This window comes from Diabrotica undecimpunctata, chromosome 4 (genome assembly GCF_040954645.1).
Source record: "Diabrotica undecimpunctata isolate CICGRU chromosome 4, icDiaUnde3, whole genome shotgun sequence".
In the NCBI taxonomy this organism is placed as follows: domain Eukaryota; kingdom Metazoa; phylum Arthropoda; class Insecta; order Coleoptera; family Chrysomelidae; genus Diabrotica; species Diabrotica undecimpunctata.
In genome coordinates, this window is record NC_092806.1 from 83,181,753 (window position 1) to 83,204,160 (window position 22,408).

Here is a 22,408-nt window from a genome sequence, read left to right on the forward strand (position 1 = left end):
ATAATTGGTTGAATGTCAACATTCACCATACTCTTGCCTCGGATATACCATTTTTTGATAATTTCATTAGTATGTCTGACACATTTCTCCCAAATATCTGCATTATATTGTTCCAGTGCCTTATTCCACAGATTTAAAACAGCAGTATCAGAATGCCCATGCCCATCTATACCAATATACTTATTGTAATACAACTTGCAATTTGCCCAAATTAATTCTATTGCGTTTAATTCACAGTGATAAGGAGGCAGTCTGAACACCTCATGACCATATTCTCGGAGCAACTCGTCAATTACATATATATTTTCTTTTCTGTTATTTTTGCCTATTTGTAGCAATTCAGCTTTAGAAAAATGTGGGTCATATTTAATATTATTTGTTATCAACCAACTAATAATTTCATCTTTCCTTGAAGTAGTTGAAGTTTGTTTATAAGGACACTGTGGTCCAATGGTCTGGTTAGAAGAGACATTATTAGTGTCCACAGGACACCAATGATGTCTCTTCTTAATTAGGTATTAATTGTGTTCTTATCCACTTAGTAAAAAGTTCGTTGTTCATTTTTCCATAATAATCAGCTACGTTAGATTTTAAACAAAACAATAAATTTGCTCCCGAAACAAATCCTTTGCGTGAACCAGCGTGTGAACAATTACAAAACGTTTACCATCATAACCTCCTGGTTTTCGGACACTTTTGGCACTATTGTCTTGCTAAGAATTTGTTTTATTTCCTTTGGAGTAAATCCAAGTTTCATCTAAAAAAACAACTTCTCTTGTAAATACACTTTCAATATTTTATCTATACGAAGGAATCTGGCTCTTTGAATTTAAATCCGATGTCTTTTAACAATGTACTAAGCGATGATTTTCCAATATCCACTACTTCTTTATCCCTTAATTGACAGGTCAAATTCCGCAGAGTAACATGCTTCTCTGAAAAAAAAAGAATTCATTATCGTCTTTTATAGCCAAAAATAAGTAGCTAGAAAATTTCATGAAAATTTAAGTACCTATCCAGGTTCTTGTTTATCATAAAATTCACACAAGTTGCTGCGCTTGTGAATTTAGCGTTTTTCCAGGCAAATCTTAAAAATAATAATAAGTTATCTAGAAAATATCTGTCTATAGTTTCCGTTCGACGAAACTATAGCCAGACTCATGTAGTATTGTAGATTAGAAAATATTACTTTTCTTATTAGCTTAAAAATAAATACTTTCGGAAGTTATCAAATTAAGAGAGCAACAGTTAGTCGTTCTAACAATAATTATGTTTGAAAATATATCATTCAAATGACATACCCAAAGACTACAAGCTAAACAATTTGAAAAATCAAAAAATAAATAAATTCAAATAAATCAATAAATACGACAAATGAGCTAATTTCACTGTCAATCAAATGTTCCAGCCATTTCTGCATTATCTTCTTAAATGAGGTTATCATCTAGGTCTTTGTCATCAGTAATTTCATCAACATTAGAAGGGATATATGTAACTTCTATTTCATCTGCATTCTTTATATCTGAATCTTCTTCAAGACATGCAATTAATTCCTTAGTAGTCAAAGGTCCGAATGGTCGCTTCTGGCTCTGGCCCAACGACATTCCAGAAGTACTTGGTTGACTCATATTGACTGTGATAAAAAACCGAATTTCAGGTTAGACAGATAATTTTGAAACAAAAAAAATTGACAACTCACCTTTAGATCACGTTGAATATTCCCTTATGTGCAAAAAACAAATATTTTTAGTTCTTATTTATGTATTATACAGCACCTCACAGTTACGAAAAGCTATTATATGTGCTTACAATTGCAGTACAGATGTAACTGAAAAACTGACCGACGGTTGATGTCGCAATGGCTATCAATCGTCACTGATGCCGTTATGCACCAGGAGTATACGCACACCCTCAATATTTAAGTAAAAATTGTAAAATTCCAGGCCAAGTTTCATCCAAGTATGCAATTTAGAATGAAGCGTAATAGTATTTTGAAGCTTGTTGATATATTATCATAACATATATCTTCGTTGGGTCAAAAAGTCGATAAAAAATTATTGTCTTCATGATGTTGTAAACAGTTGAAAAATCGTGAAGGTTTCACAAATTGTAAAACAGTTTTTTTTTATCTAAAATCAAATACATGTGGTTATAAAGATAAAACAAACATGCTAGAATATTTGTGAATACTTGTCAGAGTATTTACAAATATTAATAACTATTTTAGCAGTATGTAAAAAAAATAAAAATGAAAAGGGTGCGTAGACGCACCTTTGGCTGTTAATGGGTTATGTATAATATATATATATATATATATATATATATATATATATATATATATATATATATATATATATATATATATATATATATATTCGAGAGAATTCCGGTGAAAAATGGAAAAATATAGTATGTCATTCTTCCAACCGGTTTAGACAGACAAGGGAGTTTTTCACGCTGAAATTATAGGTCACTCATCCGTCCTTTTTCTCTGAAAACCACACAGGTTCAGCTTCGTACGTTGTCCTCATTTTAACTCATTTGTAAATATATAAAATTATTTTTCATGGATATACCAAGTTAACGATAGTATTAAAAAAATAAGATATCAGTCACAAAAAAGAGTAAAAAAAAATATGCTCAAATAAAAATTATCAGCCGAGCGGCAGAGCGATTTGTCATTATTATCTCACAACCATTACCAAAAGTTTATATACGCATTGCGCAAAAAATTGATTGTCAGCACTCCTATCAATCGGACATATGCTTTATTTACATTCCGATACCGTCTGAGTTGAGACATACTTTTTTGTTAGGGATTACCATTCTAAAAACGTCTGTATTCGTTGGTAATGCCTTCCCCCTTAGTATTTTCCGCTAAAAGTACATCAACGGTTATGTAAGGTTGGTATATTATTTTTATTTTTAGAGAAGAGTTGACGTCTTTATAGAGCTTTTAAATGCTGGAAAAATAGAATGTGTTAAGGTGGATTGTGCGGAAACCAATAAACTACTTAAATTACTAGATACTGTTGTTATCAAACTCGAGGGAGGCACCGATGAGGATTTAGCTGCTCTCGAACAAGAGTATGAAGGTAAATAATAAAGGACACGTAAAGTATTAAGTAATTTCTTTACTGACTTGTTTTATCATGTATATGTTTTATCGTTTTAGAAATGGAACAAAAATACAGAGAACAAAAGGCTAAAGAAGCCGAGGCTGAACAAGAAAAATCCAAAAATCAAGAAATTAAAAAAGAGTTAGAAGGCGAAAATCCAAAACCTGTCGATGAAGAGAAGCCAAATGGTGAAGCCGATGGTAAGGAAAAAGATGAGAAAAATGAGGAAATTGAGAAAATAGAAGATAAGATCGACGCTGAATCTCAACTTCAACCCGAAGCTGAAAAAGTATATTCAGAAGACATAGAAAATGAGAACACCGAGGAAAAGGAGTGCGAAGCTGGAGAAGTTCAAGAGAAGCCAACAGATGAAAAATCGCCAACAAAAGCTGTTGAAGAAACAGAAAAAATTGAAGAAAATGTTGAACCCGCGGCGATGGATACTACAGAGGAACCAGAGAAAGACGGGGACAAAGCGGTTCCTTTTAAAAGTAAATCAAATAGTTCACAAAATGTATATGGGTAATTAACTATAAAATAAATATTTGCAGCCATAGAGAAAAAACGGAAGCGGTCATATTCTGGTACCAGTAGCGGTTCTTCCAGCAGTAGCAGCGACAGCGAAAATGAAGGCAAAGACGAGGATGGTAAAGAAGAGAATGTCGCAGCCGACAACACCGACAAAGATAAAGATATACCAGTTCATACTATCGACGAGGATGACAGACTCAAAATTGAAAAGCCAAAATCTCTTCATAAAACTACTTCGATATTCTTAAGAAATTTGGCTCCTATTATTACCAAGCAGGAAGTAGAGGCCATGTGTTCTAGGTAATTAGTACTTTTTTTTAATCTCTGACACCAGACTCGATAAAACGCAAGTTTAATTTAAATAAAAATATATTCAAATAAATAAAAAACAAAAATTTACTTTAATTACTATTTTAATGTTAATTAAGCTACAATTTAATAAATTTTGTTTTTTGTTACTTGGTGAAAAATTCTTCTAATAATTTAATTTTGTCTGACTCATTTATATTGACTGCTTTAAAATGATATTGCCAATATTGCTGAGTTGCGTTCCTGGGACGACTTTATTGTAAGATAGTTCATTCGATTACATGAAATCAACTTTAACTTGAGAATATCAGTCAGAAAAATCATAGCATGTTATTCGTCTTTAAATTTTTTAATTTATTAATGTTTGTATTTTGAGAACGATTTCTGAAGTTGGAATTGAAACGACAATAGACATATTTTAAACTTCAATTGTGACCTATTCTCATTAAAATAGTAATTATTTGCCACAAGAAAATATCTTCAGAAAAATTTGCTTATAATATAAATATGTACAATAAAAATAAAAAGACGAATCCTCGTAAATAAAATCGACGGGCTGCAACTGGCGTCGATGCCAGTAAACGGAAAAAAAATGTTAGCGGCGTTCGGATGGGAAGACAAAGGACGATCTTCAGTCAATACCCAAGACCCGGAGAATGGCCGATCAATACTCAGCCTAGGAGAGAGGGGGACGGAAGTCATTGATTAAAACTGATGTTACTGTGTAGAGTCCTGAATATTTTGCTGCCAGCTTGCTAGTAAGCTTCGCTAGTCGAGGATAGATGGTGTTCCTTTTTTATGACGCTATCTACTGAACTTGGACGCCAGTCCCTTCGCCCTAGATCGCAGTGTTTCGTCAGGTCTTCAAAAGCATGTTCCATGTGTACTTTTGCCAGGTCTCTTAATGCTTCTTATTTACTCAGTTTTCTGCGTAATCCTGTATATTTTGGCATTTGGTTACATTTGTCGTGTCTAATTCTCTTCAAAAATTAAGTGTTGGTGGACAAATTCGAATGCAGTTATAAGGATCGAATTGTTTTCTAATGCCCCTTTGTCCGATTCTTCTCGATCGACTATGGTAAATAAATGGTTGAAGTGTGGAGTAAAAATTATAGTTTTATTGACAGCTACTAATAATTACACCCTAGTTGTTGGTTAGGTAACTTTCTATAATAGACTGCGCTCAAATGAGCTTAAATCCCCAAATTATAATTTCACAAATAATGTATACCTCAGCACAGAGGTTAATGCTTCTATCATACTAACAAACTTTGAACTATGAGCTTACAATACAATTTAATCTAGGCCGTTATTGCAACAATTAGGAAGTTCAATTGGAAAATATATTATTCGGCAATTTATTAAGTCTGCAGGTTGTGCAGGTAAATGGACTCTAATTATTTAAATTTTACTCGATATGTTTCACAATGTCTCAATTATACACGGTGAAACTACATTCATTCTGGTCAAGCAAGTCGTTTATTGTAAAATAGTGTACTTAGACGCACACATTCATCACCTAAAACTATGCCGTCTATTTTTACGGCACTATAATACGAAGCTACTTAGACGCACACATTCATAACCTAAAACTATGCCGTCTATTTTTACGTTTAAATTCTCTGCCGTCGGGTTGATAGCTCCTTGCCCGAGTGATTATATTGTAAATGCGTATTTTTAAATTATACATTCTGTTCCAGATATGACGGTTTTCTTCGTGTGGCATTAGCTGACCCTCAGCCTGACAGAAGGTGGCTACGAAGAGGATGGGTGACATTTAAACGTGATGCTAACATAAAAGAAATCTGTTGGAACTTAAACAATATACGTTTGAAAGAATGCGAATTGGGTGCTATCGTGAATAGAGATCTTAGTCGAAGAATTCGTCCAGTAAATGGAATCATAGCCCATAAACAGGTCGTGAGATCAGATATAAGAATATCTGCTAAGGTTGTTTTGCATTTAGACACCAAAGCAGGATTGTGGTTGGAGAATGAAGATAAGAAAGCTAAGCCTCAACAAGTAAGATTTATGTTTAAAAAATACTTTTGTTCAAGTAGACCAGGGCTGAAGCTTTTGAAAATGATAAAAAGTAAAAAAAAATAGTAACAGAATGTAACCGTTTGTAAATGTCATAAACATACTGCATTTTATTTATTTAAAATTTTTTTTCACTTTAATATCGAAAAAGCACCCTAATTTTCAATCGACAATTCTCACATCAACATAATATCTGCTGTAAAAAGGTAGAAATCACTACTTTCTGATGGTGTAAAACATATATATATATATATATATATATATATATATATATATATATATATATATATATATATATATATATATATATATAGTTTCGGTAAGATCACACTTGCCATTGTCAAGTCAGATTAGTTCAACAAGTGTGACCTTGCCGAAACGTCGCCAAAACAGTGGTTTTTCAATACTTAACTCGGAGTCAAACCCGGAAAACAACTGAAACCATATATATACATATATATATATATATATATATATATATATATATATATATATATATATATATATATATATATATATATATATATATATATATATATATAGGTATATTCCTATTTCGAATTTTTGTCAGTAAATTAAAAAAAAACTCATTCTATTTTTTTTTAATCATATAAAATTTGGAGCAAAATTTCCACTTTAATTACATACTTCTAATCTATCAAAAAATATTAAGTCCTATAATTAACAACCAAATAAGTTAATGAAGTAAAAGACGAACAAGTTGAATTTTGATGAGAATGTCAATTTTGAAACCCCAAAACAGATGCAAAAAAGTTTGCCACTCCTATCGCCGGCCTTCTCCCTAAAACCTCCTCGTGGGGGAAAAACCGAAAACATCGATTTACTAAGAATATCTACGCCGTAGAAAAAAATGTTTTAAGCAAGAAATGCAGCTCAGATAATTTTTAACAAAAATGTTTATTAGCACTTTTTGTGTAGAATGAACTGTCCTCCCAGAAACAATGCTTGAAGCGACCGGCGGTTTTTAATGTCAGTTACGCGCACGAAATCAATTTTTTAAATAAAATTTGTAACGAATGAAACCTAAAAGATATTTATAGGCAATAGGAGAGCTATGAACAACTGCATTATAGACTCCCGATACAGAATGCTCATACACAATATTTACAAGAAAGCTAGAATGAAAATACAAATTGATGCGAAAACCAAAGCTATACCAATCAAGAGAGGAGTTCGCCAGGGAGATGTTATCTCACCAAAGCTATTAACACTTGGACTTAAGACGTGTTCAAAGACATTAACTGGGCAGATAAGGGAGTAAATGTTAATGTAAGAAAACTGAGTCATTTAAAATACGCTGATGACATTGTAATATTCGCTACAAGTTTCGAAGAACTACAGACCATGATGACGCAACTATTTCAAGCTTCGGAAAAAGTAGGTCTTAAGATGAACTTGGAAAAAACAAAAATAATGACAATAAACCGAACATTCCAGAAATAACATTGAACGACATAAATTTGGAAACAGTAAGCGAATACATCTACCTGGGACAGATAATGAAAATTAACAAAGAAAATCAAACTACCGAAATTACCAGAAGAATAAGGTTAGCGTGGGCAGGATTTGGAAAACTGAGTTGGATCTTGAAAAGCACTAAAATAGAATAGTATTTGAAAACCAGATTTTACGATCAGTGTATCCTCCCTATACTCACGTATGGTTCAGAGAAATGGACACTCACCAAGTCCAATATGAATAAAATACTAAAAGCACAAAGAGCGATGGAAAGATCAATGTCGGGGTGAGACTTTAGACAAAAAACAAACAAATGGATTAGAAGCAAAACCAAAGTAAAAGACGCAGGAGAACATGTTGCCGAATTAAAATGGAGCTTCGCAGGACACAATGCCCGACTGAAGGATAAGAGATGGAACCACGAAATACAACAGTGGAGGCCATGGTTAGGAAAGAGAAGCAGAGGAAGACCACCAATGAGATGGGCTGATGACATTAAGAAGATCGGACGACACAACTGGAAGCAAGTGGCGCAAAATAGAAGACACTGGATTGATTTGGGGGAGGCCTATGTCCAAAGTTGAATTACTTAAGGCTGAAGAAGAAGAAGAAGAATCTAAAGATATTTCATAGTGAAGTGGGAAGGGGTTGGGAGGACCTGTTGTTTATTGCATAGCAGCTTTTTTTTCTTATTTTAAGAGGGGTTGGTCCAAATGTTCGAAACATACCTCAGTCCTTGAAGGTGGGCAGAACCGCCTTCCAGCCTCGGTTATGCAGGACTCCTCCAGCGTGGCCCCGATTATATCCGAGGCCGCACGCTAGGGTTGTTCGGACACCATCGCCGTCAATGCCAGAGACCTACCTGCTAAAAAAACACCCTCTCTACCGGCCGGATCGCTCTGATTGGGACGCAACATCGGCACGGCATTCACCCGATCTTTCATTCACGCACAATTCTCACGCATTCGAGCACTTTCTCACCACGACTGAACTCTTCTCTCCCTCTATTCCTCCCTGTTCATGTTCAATCTCACCCTTTCTCATTCTGCCTTATCTTCTTGCTTGGTCCTAGGCACACTGCCTCCCTTCGGGTCGCCTTTCTTCTTGTTCCTTTTTTTCCAATGTTCTCCTCACATATTTCTGAACTACTCTCCACCGATCTGACGACCTAAGCATCTCCTCCACCATTTTCGTGACTGATTGCACCTTACTTTCTAGCTCTCTCTCTAGTGTAACAGTGTCCGATATTTCACAATCCAGGCATTTGTCATTTTCTGTCTTTCCAAATCTGTAAAGGTGTGCCCTGAAGCAACCATGTCCTGTGAGCATCTGCGTCAGGAAGTAATCCAAACGCCGGTGCCCGCAATCCATCCATCTTCTCAGATTAGGAATCAACGACTTCGTCCACTGCGCCACCCTTCTCATCTCGTCCCATTTCTCTTGCCACACCATTATGAACAACTCCTAACGCTTCGGCAGAGACTGTTCTGTATGCACATGCCACCCTCAATAGACTCTTCCTATCTGCTCGGGTAAGCTGATTTCTGTACGCCTTTGTTAAAACTGCAGTACTCCAGACAGGCCCAGCGTAGAGGACGATCGATTGTACAACAGAATGAAGGGCTCTCCTCCTCTCAGTTTTGGGTTCTCCCATGTTGGGCATGATCCCCACCAACGCAGCGGATCTCACTGCAACTCTTTGAGTCACCGCTTTTACGTGCTCCCCCCACTTTCCGTTTTGACTCAGAGTCACTCAATTCACGCATTTCTTTGGAACCATTCTCTTTCCTGCACATTCGAATGTTATCCCGTCCCTTTTCCTTGGTCCCTTGAGAATTATAGCCTCGGTCTTACCCGCAGCCAGTTCTAGCTCATGCATTTTCATCCATTCCTCGACTTGGTTGCATGTACGCTTTGCACTAAAGATAAGGTCTTCCCTGTCCCGCGCCACCACCAGCATAGCGAAGTCGTCCGCAAATGGCTCACAATCCCGTCATATGCCAAGTTCCACAGCGTGGGTCTTAGGACCGACCCCTGCGGCCCTCCGTCACGTCAACCACTAGTTCTTTTTCTACCACAATTTTCCTCTCTGACAAATAGTCGGAGACCAAATTCATCAAGTACCTCGGACACCTTCTCTCTCGTAGAGCCTTCATTACCTCTTTCCATTTTAATGTGTTAAAAGCATTCCGGACGTCAAACAGCAGTAGGATTGCCCACCTCTGGTTAATCCTCACCCCGCGTAACTCTCGGAAGACTTCCATCAGCGCATCCACCGTGCTCCTGTTCTTTCTGAAACCGTACGGCTTGGGTGACAGCCCGCCTGATTCTTCAATAACTGTCTATTCGCCCTCTTAGGAGCGTCGTATAATTTACCTATGCACGACAGAAGGCAAACAGGTCGATACTTGTCTTCCCCCTTTGGGAGTAGCACGAGCCTTGAGATCTTCCAATTTGCCGGAAATCACTGAGTTTCAAGGAGTACATTCATGTGTTCCAAAAGCCACGTCGGGTCCATACTGCCAATGCGTTTCACCGCTTCTGGTGGTATTCCATCGAGTCCCAGAGCCTTTCTTGTCTTTAGGGCACTCAACGCTTCGTTGAGTTCGTCTACGATAAAAGGTACAGCTCGCTCAGCTTCGGCGTTTCACTGCACTCCATGCCAATGTCCGGGTAGAAACAGCTCTCGGGTAATCTCAAGTTTCCTGTCTATGGGCATCCCATACAGAGGGTACAGCTTGAATTGGTTCATTACGATTTTGTACCCCTGGCCCCAAACGTCCTCATCCAACTTGTCACACAGTTCTCTCCAGTGCCTCTTCTTCTCGGTTCGGATCTTCCTGTTCAGTTCCTTCTTTCGCGCATTGTACACCATATCTATTATGCTAGCTTCGGTTACTTCTCCTCTACCTCTTGCCCACGTAGCCTGTCTTCTGATTGTAATGCATTTTTCTTTTTTCATCTACCCCGTTTATTTCTCATAGTGTCTCTTATTATTGATTCAAGTCCTTCTGCCGATGGCGGTTGGCATCTTCTCTCTATCAACCATCTAGAATACTCATCAAACGCTAGCCAGTCCGTTCTATCTCCACCTCTGCTTTTTGTTTGGTCCGCTGATGACTCCACTTTGGTAGTCCCTACTCCGACGATCGAAAAGCCAATGTAGCGGTGTTCTGAAGCAGTGTCATCCGGCAGCGCGGTCCAGTCTCTAATTTTTGTCGCTGCATTCTGTGTGGCACAGGTGACATCGATATATGAATGCGAATTTCCCCTCACGAACGTTGGTTCCCGACCATTAAGACAACTAAGTCCAGAGTTCCTATGCATTCCATAAGCATTGGTCCTCGAGCGTCCGTTCTGGGAGAACCCCACTCCGCTGTTTTGGGATTGAAGTCCCACATCACTACACACTCTCTTCCCGATAATCTTACCTCATTCATAATCTCATCCAGTCTACTTTCATAATTCTCCTCTGTACAATTCGGTGAAATGTAGCAGCATACCACATTTACTTCCTCCAAACATATCGTCACAAATCCCTCATGCGTATCAATACCATATATTCTCAGTCTTCTATTAAGTATCCGCACTCCTACCACGCCCGACGTATCCACGAACCATTCCCTACTGCTCACTAACGTGGGGTTTGGCTGCGCCGCTATCAGAATGTCAATTTCTTTTTCGATTGCGGAGACCACAGCGAGGTCGTGAGCTAGTATAGCCGTCCCAATATTTGTTTGCAGCACTCTTAACACACGTTCTCTTTCACGCTTATTCCCCATTTTGTCGCTTAGTCAGTAACCTCCCACCCTTCTTCCACCTTCACCTCTTGCTCTTCTGATAATTATTCTGAATTTGGGACACCAAGTGGACGTAGATACATGACCTTTCTCGTCACAATTAAAGCACTTTACAGTGTTACTTTGACACACTCCATCCCACACTTCCAGCACCCCCTTTTACTTCTACCTCGCAGTCTCTTGCTATGTGGCCATGTACTTGGCATCTATAGCATCGTGTCACCTTAACCATCTCCTTTACCGTGACGTGTACCATCCCGATCTATATTCTTTCTGCCACTAAAAGTCTTCTGGCTATAGCCTCCACACAACAAATTCTACTTTCTCCCCTGTTTGTCCTTATTTTTCCAACTACTTTACATGTTTCCTCCCTACCAGCAAATTTCTCCGCCGATTCGACAATATCTTTTTCTGTGGTTAGGCGATCCATGTCTGCCAGCATCAAACCCTTCTTTACTTTTCCATCTTTTGCCACTACTCTTGTTGCGCATCCTTGTCTTGATGCTACCAAATTCCTGACTTGTTCCGCCATTTTCCTGCCTCCATCTAATTCCAGGACCACACCTTCTTGTCTGGTTTGTCTAACCTTGTTTATGACGACATCTTCTCTTTCTCCCAGCTCTTCCCTTAACTCTTCTACAAGTTCAGCATAGGCTTGTCCTTCGATTTTGTGATGATTACCATGCCTTTCTTTTCTGTGGCTACTATTTGCCTTTCCTTAAACGTTTTGCCGTATATCGTTGCCGTTACCTTCTTTCCTCTTGCTGTCCACTCTACCACTTTTCTTGATTTTTTTACTCCTAGTGCTGCTGGTGCTGTTATCCCTATCTTTTCTCTATCCATTCTTTCCATACGGTCGAATAGCTTCCTGGCTGCTGCCAGGAATTTAACAGCCATTGGTTCGTCTCCTCTCCTTTGTTTCAGCTTGTCGACAAATTTTTTTGATGTCCTCTCTCTCCCATTTTCCTCTGCTATACATGTTATTTGAGACATAGTCCCAATTCCTCCATTTTCATCTTCTTCCACGTATAATACGGGGAGGTCTGGGTACCTTGCACTAAATTCTCCCGTCACTTGCCACATCGTGCGGTGCCTCCAAAATTCCTTTTTCACAGATGGTTACCTTATCATAAACCTCCTCTGGACATTCTTGATCTAGTACTTCACTTATTTCCTCGGTGCTTTCTGCCGTCTCCATTTTCTTATGTAGTTCCTCAATCCTTTTTCTTTGGAATTCTGGGTTCTCTTCCCAATTTACTTCTACCTGTGTCCCTACGCACCTCGTAGTTGTTGCTACAGTTATTTTTGTTTGCATCCCTATTGTTGTTACGCATCTTCTTATACCTCCCTTTTCTCAAAATGCTCTGTAGCACTATACATTAACTCTCTAATGTGTCTTTCCATTTCGCACCAAATCTGCCGTACCTTTGCAGCTCCCTGTTCGATCTCATTCTTCGTATTTGCCACCGCCTTTGTTAGGTTCACTAACTCGTCTATGCATCCCTTTATTTTTGACATTCCTTTCTCTGTTTCACTTCTTTTTAAATTGATTTTATTTTCATTCTTATTTCCACCAGCCCCTATGTATTTCTCTCCGTGCGATGTCCTTTGCTTTTTTCTGTTAATGTTGCATAGCTGCCTGTTCTATGCATATCCCTTTGTTCTCAGTGGGTTTTTCCACTGGTTTTTGTATTAGAGGAGGTTTTCTCCTCGGTTTGGGTATCAGGACGTGTATGATGGGTAGGTGTGGGTGTCGTATGATGGTTGGGAGTTTTTGTTATCACAGGGACAGGTTAGGAGTTCGGATCGAAATTTAATCGCCTTTTACGACAAGCAGGAGAAGCCTTGAAGGTATTCTACTTGAGCGGCCCTCACACGGTGAATTTCATAGCAGCTGCAAAAACCTTTAATCAGTATTCGAAATATAGGGCAGTGAACAACATCGTTCATAAAGATACACATGCAGTTGCTGTGGCACAGTATAGGTAGGTCAAGTCTCGCAGTGATTTTTATAAATTTCGACAATATGAATAGGCGAACCAGCATAGTATGGAATTGTTTTCGGTTGCAGATGCAACAAATTACTAAATGTAATATTTGTAATATAATGATGGTCTATAAAACTACAGTTTCTAATCTAAAAAAAAAACATTTATTACGGAAACATACTAATATATAAATATTTCACGAAGAAAAAAATAAATGCACTCAAAAATAACACCTTCATGTAGAACTGGATCTTCCTTTTTATGGTAAAAACTCTGAGACTTTAGTACATGTATGTATATTTATGTTTTCTATTGACTTGATGTTTATTTGAGGAAATTCATTATTGCTCTAGACAAAATCTATTGTTAAATATATTCTTCTCATTTACAAACAAGTCAACCTCGATTTCAGTGACTACTACTCATTTTAAACAAATTGAATTGGTTTAGATTAATCAAATAAAAATCTAACATTTAAAAAACTTACAAAGAAGTAAAAACTTCTGGTGTATAATGGTATATTATTATTTTATTAAAAAATAATTAAAATTTGTCCAAAAGGATTACAATTATTCCAAAACGTTTTCGGTCCAGTGGGACTATTTTCAGTGAAACGTTTTAAAAAGTAATTGATGGATTCGACCGTTACTTGATGGAAATTCATTTTATGTAACAATAAAACACTGAAAACTTTGTTTTCAAAACTTCCACAAAATTTATTTTAAATTCTTATCACTACAGCTGTGTCGGCTGATTGCCTTTCTCAAGTGATCTGTTTTTGGCATGGGTTTACACTTTATAGTCTCTGATGAAATAGGTTGAGGAGGGGAGAACTGTTTGTCTCAAGCTGGTCATTCAGAATTATATCTGTGTTTTTTAATTTGTTGATTTCCATAGATTCTAACAAAGAGAGCTTAAGGCCTTTATTTTGAATGTGATGAATGTGTGTGAATCTATGGAAATCAACAAATTAAAAAACACAGATATAATTCTGAATGACCAGCTTGAGACAAACAGTTCTCCCCTCCTCAACCTATTTCATCAGATACTATAAAGTGTAAACCCATGCCAAAAATAGATCACTTGAGAAAGGCAATCAGCCGAAACAGCTGTAGTGATAAGAATTTAAAATAAATTTTGTAGAAGTTTTGAAAACAAAGTTTTCAGTGTTTTATTGTTATATTTTAAAAAGTAGTTTAAACTAGCTATTGAAATATGTTTAAAAACCTATAAATTAAATGAAAATCATGGTTATATTTATTAAGGGGATGACACAAGGTCGACACTGTATTTCATCTGAGATAATATCTTTTGTCCTGACCCTTTGTTTACGTGCATATAAATAGTCTGATATCCAAGCGTGTCCGAAACCATCAGATCTACAGTGTAGGTAAAAGTTTATGGTCGGTATGGTAAAATTTAACAGGATATCTAACGCAGATATAAAATCATATTTTCAGCGAACAGACAAAGATAACAATCATATTTCCCCTTGGTCTCCCCTCCATATTTCTTATTGCTGCCCATTGCCCAGTAGTAAGACGATTAGTTTCGATTAGTTCCGATCTGAGATATACATATCTCTAGTTCCAATCCTAAGAAACTAGAGGTGGGTCGTTGACATTTTTATCGGAACCGTTTTTCGTAAACTGTAACTAGTTGATTGTTTATCAGTAGTTTCAAATAAGCGAGTACACAAAAAACATATTGGCTATTATATTGAAAGAAACTAACGAAGGATATATTTATTATAACTTAAAAAATAAATTAAACAATACAAATAGTACTTACATTTACATGACACATTATTAAATCGCGAATCGTCTAAATTGACATTTAAAAACATACGTTTTTCCACTTTTCTTGTTGTTTCTTCTTTTGTTTAAAATTAAACCAGATTTTGATAATGTGTTCACAATGAACAGATTTTGTTACAATACTACAATATTTTATGAATATAGTGGTTAAGTTAGGATATACATGGCGATGGTTTTTCCACCACTGTAATGGACAGTTCCAATCACCGTTCGAAATTTTTTGTGGGTAATATCATCAGACAAATACATGTCGACTTCTTTTATATCTCTAGATACAGGTGTATGTTTAGATGAGTCATGTCTAATAAATTCATCAAAAATACACCATGGACTTAAGTCATCTTTATCAGTTTCTTTCTCTTGTACTGGTTGATTTTCACTAGTACAATCTTCTTTTTCTTTTTTTATAGAAGTAACCAGCTTCTTAACTCTTTCTTTTGTTTTTTATAACTAGGTATTCTGATTAATGAACGAGTTTCGATTTACGATTGATCTGCTTTTTCGATTTCAAATCTTTATTGATAGTTCGTCAAAGGATTTATTTATTGTAAATATTCAATTATGAATTATTTTTCTTAGTCAAAATGATTGACCAAGAATAAGAATAATAATTTTATTTTCAAAAAGTCAAAAGGTGATGGATACTTCCATTAATAAAAATATTAGTTTAGAACAAAAGAAACAAATAGATATGGATTTAATAAACCTATGCAAAGACTCGTTTTATCCGTTTTCCATAGTTAAAGAAAGAGCTTTTAAAAAGTTTGCAGGGTGGATTCCTGGATATAAACCACCAACAAGAAAAACTTGTTCATTACGTCAGGCTCATTACTTCAGGAATGTTATACCAAAACTAAGCAAATTATTAGATCACAAGTTGTTAAAGAAGTAGAAACTATCTGTATTACTACTGACCTTTGGACATATGGAGTAACTGAGAGTTACATCGCATTAACAGGACAATATTTAACCGAAAATTTAGAATTTAAAACGATTTTATTTTTCTGGAAACCATAATTCAGAAAAGATCGCTTTTGAAATTAGTGAAATTATTTCACTAATTTCAAATTTCAGTTTCTAAAAAAATATTTCAAAAAAAGTACCTTATCTTTAGAAAGGCTTTTAAAGTATCAATTACAACATAACAAAGTTCCCAAACGGCCATTCCAAGACGTGGAAACTAGGTAGAACTTCACCTATTACATATTAAAAAGAATGACCGAGTTAGAAGAGGCAATCCGTTCCACTTTTGTATTAGTTAATACAAATAGACTCTAGCTTAGACTTGGACCAAATCTAAATAATGAAGACTGGATTATTTGTTCTCAATTTTCCCAAATTTTACGGCCTTTTAAAGAAATAACAAGTACAATGAGTGGTTAAAAATACTTGAAGGGTAGTTCAGTGATTGTTATGGTACGCTGCCTTCAAGAATCTTGCAATAAAATTTTAGCAAACGGTAACCTTACATCCATAGTATCCGACGTAGTACAATTACTAATATCGGGTTGTATTGTTTAGTTTATTTTTCAAGTTAAAATAAATATATTCTTCAGTCGTTTCTTTCACTTCAATAAATATACACATAAACGATAATAGCCATTATGTTTGTTTATGTAGGCACTCTCTTACTTGAAACTACTGTCAAAAAATCATAGTTATTGTTTACGAAAATCGATTTAGTTGCGTTAAGAGCATAGGCGCAAAATTTCAGGCCAATGCTTTTTAAATGTATTCATTTTTTTCGAATCTTGAGAAAACTAACAAATATTTTTGAAAAATTTAAACGCAGAATGAAAGGTGACATTATTGCCGAGGGCCGAAATAAACAAAAAGTTTTTTTGAATGAGATACTTAAAATTCAAAATCACACTAAATTTTCTCTTTTTTCGCCCCCGTAACTTTTAAAATAAACATTATAGAAGTTTTCAGAGACTTTCGGCCCTCGGTAATAATGTATTCTTTCATTCTGCTTTTAAATTTTTCAAAAATATTGATTAGTTTTCTTCAGACTCGAAAAAAAAAGAATGCCCACCTCTACTCGTTCGTTACCTGTGTTCGTATTTTGATTCGGTGCTTTGACTACGCGACATGAGACGTTGCCAAATAATTTCGTATGAAGGTTTATTTATTGTGGAGTTATATGGATTTTATTATTTTCATTGGAAATAAGGCACAATGTGACTTTAAAATAAGCTTATTTTGATGTTTAGATTTTTAATTCGGAAATCGTACTTAAAATACGAAACATTAATAAATTTTATTTACATAAAACGATTTCCGAAGTGGAAATCAAAATGTTAAATTAAACTTATTGTAAAGAAAAATTATGGCAAATTTAAAATAAAAAACAGTAAGCTGCCATTTAAATCAATTCGCCCAAATTTGATTATCTTAGAACGTTGTTAAAATGCTAAAAAGACAACAGGTCAAATAAAACCAATAAGTTTGGCAACGTTGAACTTCTCCTCTTTTCTTAGTTCCACTAATGCTATTTCGACGATATAATGGGCTGACCTCATATACCTCTCTCTTTTTAAATAGGTGTTTCTCACTCCATCTCACATAAGGTACATACCGACCATAAACTTTTACCTACACTGTATATCCCATTAAATTAATTTAGTAAGTAAGATGGTTCTGCCAATGCTTTCGAATGCTCTCTTCAAGCCAAGGAATTCTGCTACTACATATTTATCTCGGTCGACCTCTGCCTTAAAGCTGTTTATGGTTGATTAATTGCAATGCTGTCTCACATTAATGATTTGTACGAAAACCCGACTGATTGCTAAATTAAAACTTATTTCTGGTAATAGACACTAAGATTTGATGATATACACTCAACTCAATTACCTTTTCCATGGAGAATAAGGACGGAGTTCACTAGCTTTGATAGTATTTGTTATCTTAGGAGTGGGAACTATAGTACTGACCTTAATGAATCAGGAAATTTACCGATCTGTAGTGAACTACAAACTTAACAAAGTGTAAAATGGCATGGCCTATTTTTTTATAGGTCTTTTTCAATATTTTACAGTTGAGAGTTTCATATGTACTACAACTATTATCCAAAGAATGAATGATTTGATTTAGCTCACACAATGCCACTATTTTAAATCTAGAAAAGGTACACATTAAAGTTAAGAATACTCATTTCATGTAAAATATGCTTTCCGTTGAAAGTCTTAAGTTCAATGTAGTTGGGAAATCTAGTATATGTTGGATTAACAAGCTTTTTAAGGGTTTCTATTCTTTCTATCTACAAGTTTACAACCGTCTTTCTGTGAGACTTGAAAATATTCCATTTTCCTTTCTTGACCTCTGCTATCTTTGAATAATTATCTACAACTATGTATTTTTAGATTATCAGTATGGATGAATCTGTTTGTTCAATCCACAATAAGACAGATGCTGAGCAAGTGGGTTGCGGTGGCTAAGTGTAGTTGGGCTGCGGTGGGGTTTTCGGTAGTATTTAAAAAAAATCGATCTTATCAAAATAACGATAAAAGAGGTAATACATTACAGCATATTCAAAAATAAAACACGTTAAATGGTTTCGATAAAAACATTTTAACTCGTTTGAGAAATGTGCATGATTTAGTCGCGGTAAAAGTTCATTATCATACAGCTTGTATTGTAACAAAAACATGTGTGGACTGCGAGGTTTAGGACGCCAATGTAATAAAAGTGTGTATGTGTGTAACACAAGTATTGGGGTAATGTAACAGATAACAAATAAATTAAAGCTGGCTAGCAGAAGGTGCCGGAGAGTGACTACTTGATACTCAAAAGAGGATTCGGCCAATTTGCATGCCCTACAGTGTCACCTCGGGGGAACAAATACGGGTCTATGTACCTTCTGACATCCCCGGGTGCTCTGTAGAGGGCTTCGAACATACTGTCGAGAGCTCCTCTACTTAAGTCCATTTACTGGGTACGGACTTGTAAATGTTTAGATCTTCGGTGTCTTGCCTTGAAAAAGGCAAGATATTTTCTTACATGACAAAGGGTTGTCGAAATAAAACACCAAGTTAGAGTTGAAAATAACTCTCAGCCACAGAGTATGGAAACTAGAACAGGAGCAGAGCCCCCAAGAGCACTAAGCTCTCGGAGAACCCGTGAGGGACTGACTTGGCTGACCTGAAAATCGCCAATATTTATATGCGCTGTTCGAGCGATAAATAGGGATTTTCAGGTCAAGAGCCAATGGGAAAATTCGAGGCGGGGCGATGCGCATCGAAATGCGTACTAGTCAACAGACTATGGCATTCGATGACAACAGAGACCGTAGAATAAGAAAATGAATGACAAGGTAATAAACAATCTATAGGTATATAACTAATGTAAATAAAAGTGATTATAGAAGTTGCTCCAAAATGTGTTTGGGCGCCAGGAAAGTATTAACATAAACTTTCCAATGTATATTGTAAAGCTGTTTGCTGAAATAAGAAAGGAAACAGGTATTAATTAAAATATTTAGTTTCACCACAAATTTTAATCCCTATCCAAATATATACAATATAATTTTTTATAGCTACCCACCACCAATTATGTACAGTTAATCTAGTTACTTATATACAAAAAAAAATCCCTAATTATACACAATTGATCCCTGATAATCTGAATTTATAAATAATAGAATATAAGAAAATTTTAATGATTTGACTTAAAAAGGTAATTTACTTGCTTACTAGGGATGTAACCCTGTACTTCGGCTTTCAATTAAATATTATAATAAATTAATGAGGACAGTATCCTGACGGGATAGATATCCAAAGGCTTAAATATATATTAATAATAAAATATCAATAAACAACTCTCTGATTAAATGTGTACACATAAAACCGTACAACTGAGTTAAAAGGGAGGATTTAAAACCTCGACCTGTAGTTGACAATTAGTGTTTATGTTATTTAGAATTATTTAAAAAAAAATGACGGGTCTTTTATTATTAAATGAAATAGTATGATTTAAGATTGAAAAAGAAATATAAAAAAAAAATATTAACAATTAATGAATAAAACAATATAAAAATGAACAATGTTCCACACGCTAAATAAGGGAGGTCTTTCCGGCTGGTTCCCTGAAGTGGTCCGGAAATAGTCTTAGAGAGATCTGGACCTCTGATGGAACAGCTAAGGGTGACGGGCAAATGTGTAAATTCAAAACGTAATTCTTGTTTTTCCTCTTAATAAATCCCAAAAAAAAATAAATGAAAAAAAAAATCTTTGACTCTGGATTTAACTTCTTAAGTAGGCTAAAAAGAACAATTGTGTTATAGTTCCTCCTTACGCTTAATAAAAAGAAGGGAAAAACACAAGGTGTATTAACAAATGAAATAACTTGAAAGAGATTACAAAAAGTTGCTGGGAAGCTCATATCAAAACAAGAAGCTCTAATGATTTTGTAGATAATATGACCTTCGCATGTTTTGACAATATTTTATGTAAAATAGATTGATCAAATAGATCATTTTTAACGAAAAGCTTGTTACGGATATATTTTTTAATATAAAAGACCGTTATATGTTTTTAAGGCCGGGAAGTAGAATAGAAAATTGATATGATTTTATAACATTACTATATCTAAATCCAGAATGTTTTTTAATGAAATAATGTGAGAAATGACAGATAGATATATCACTAACGAAGGAAAAATGACGATATTATAGAAGTTAAAATGGCTGATGGTTTTTACACTTTTTATTTATAATTGAATCAACTTACCGGCTAAGAGTGGCTATAAATCAAATAGTATACACCACAAAATAACTAAAAACTCTCCATATTCTTCTTTTCCAACAAAAATTAATATTCTTAAAACGAATTTAGCCGTCTCTTGCCGCCTACCCTTCTTAGTTAACCGAAATTGTCTTCCAAAAAGTTAAAACCAGAATGAACGCTAATTGCTAGCCAGATAATCATGTCTCGCTACAGCGAAGCAGGTTTCGCTGTTTAATACCAACTTAGAATTTAAAAATTAAGAAAATTATTAAGAGGATATGGATTTAAAAATTTTTTTTAAAGTGAATAAAGAATTATTGAAGTGACGGACTCGTTACACTCCCCTCTTACTCGGAGAAAAAAAAAATTTAAATGAAAGTTTTTTTTTTCATATCTAACAACAATCATAGAATAGGTATGAACCGTGCGTCATGGCAATAGCTCGAACAGACGCTTAACTGTTTGTTAGCCAAAGTTTCCATCATTGTAGTAGAAGCAAAGGATACGAAACAAAACTAAAATTTTTAGCCATGGCACTAGTTTGCCAAATGTAGCTAAAATACACTAACTTAAAAACTAACTTCCGAACAATCTACATCGATTCGCAAGATTATTATTAACCACAGATAATTAATGCTGTAGAAAGAAGGAGACATCTAAAGATATCCTAATATTACTAAGTGACTTCCAAGTCACATACTATCCACAGTACATAAACTACATTAAGGCTTTCATGTAGCCTAAAATAGTCGTAAAGACAAATACTCATATATCTCAAAATAATGTGAAACCGGACACTGATTCCAAAATTGACTATACGGTGGACAAGAGATTTATAGTAGCATATCCAAGGATAATCAATCAGGCAGAGGTGTGGACCGGCTCACAATTTATAAGTAAAAAATACCAAACATATATAAACCAATTTAAGTATTGAATTGGGCACTAAATCCAAAATTGATCAACCAGTGGACAACAGATTTATAGATTAGCATATCCAAAGATATAATCAACCAAGCAAATGAGTCACCAATCTCCTACTCTAATCAAATAATCCAAAAAGTAACAATAAGAAAAATGCCAGATATATATAAAACAATTTAAGTGTTGAATTGGGCACTAAATCCAAAATTGATCAACCAGTGGACAACAGATTTATAGATTAGCATATCCAAAGATATAATCAACCAGGCAAATGAGTCACCAATCTCCTACTCTAATCAAATAATCCAAAAAGTAACAATAAGAAAAATGCCAGATATATATATATATATATATATATATATATATATATATATATATATATATATATATATATATATACAGTCCTCTCTCTCTATAACAATATGCAAGGGACCGGGAATTTTCATCGTTATAAGAAGAGATCGTTATACAGAGAGAGAGACAAAATTCGGTACTGTAATATTAATAATACTGTACTAAATAACCTATTTTAATTTAAAAAAATTATCAAAACGAATATAAATGAATTAATATTTAAATGGGAATAAGCCACAATTAAAGGTTAAAATACATTTATTGACGTTTCAATTTCCACTTCGGAAATCGTTCTCAAAATACAAACATTATATATAAATGAAT

At 35.1% G+C, this 22,408-nt stretch overlaps 1 protein-coding gene across 2 annotated transcripts in view; it reads left to right on the forward strand.

The window, feature by feature from the left end:
- Positions 1-22,408, forward strand: part of Ars2 (arsenic resistance protein 2) — a 505,227-nt gene that overhangs the window by 248,259 nt on the left and 234,560 nt on the right. For both annotated transcript variants that reach the window (XM_072529864.1, XM_072529863.1), the window contains exons 6-9: positions 2,930-3,095; positions 3,176-3,610; positions 3,671-3,950; positions 5,660-5,981. In XM_072529864.1, coding sequence (XP_072385965.1) covers positions 2,930-3,095; positions 3,176-3,610; positions 3,671-3,950; positions 5,660-5,981 — 1,203 coding nt within the window. The remainder of the gene's footprint in view (positions 1-2,929; positions 3,096-3,175; positions 3,611-3,670; positions 3,951-5,659; positions 5,982-22,408) is intronic.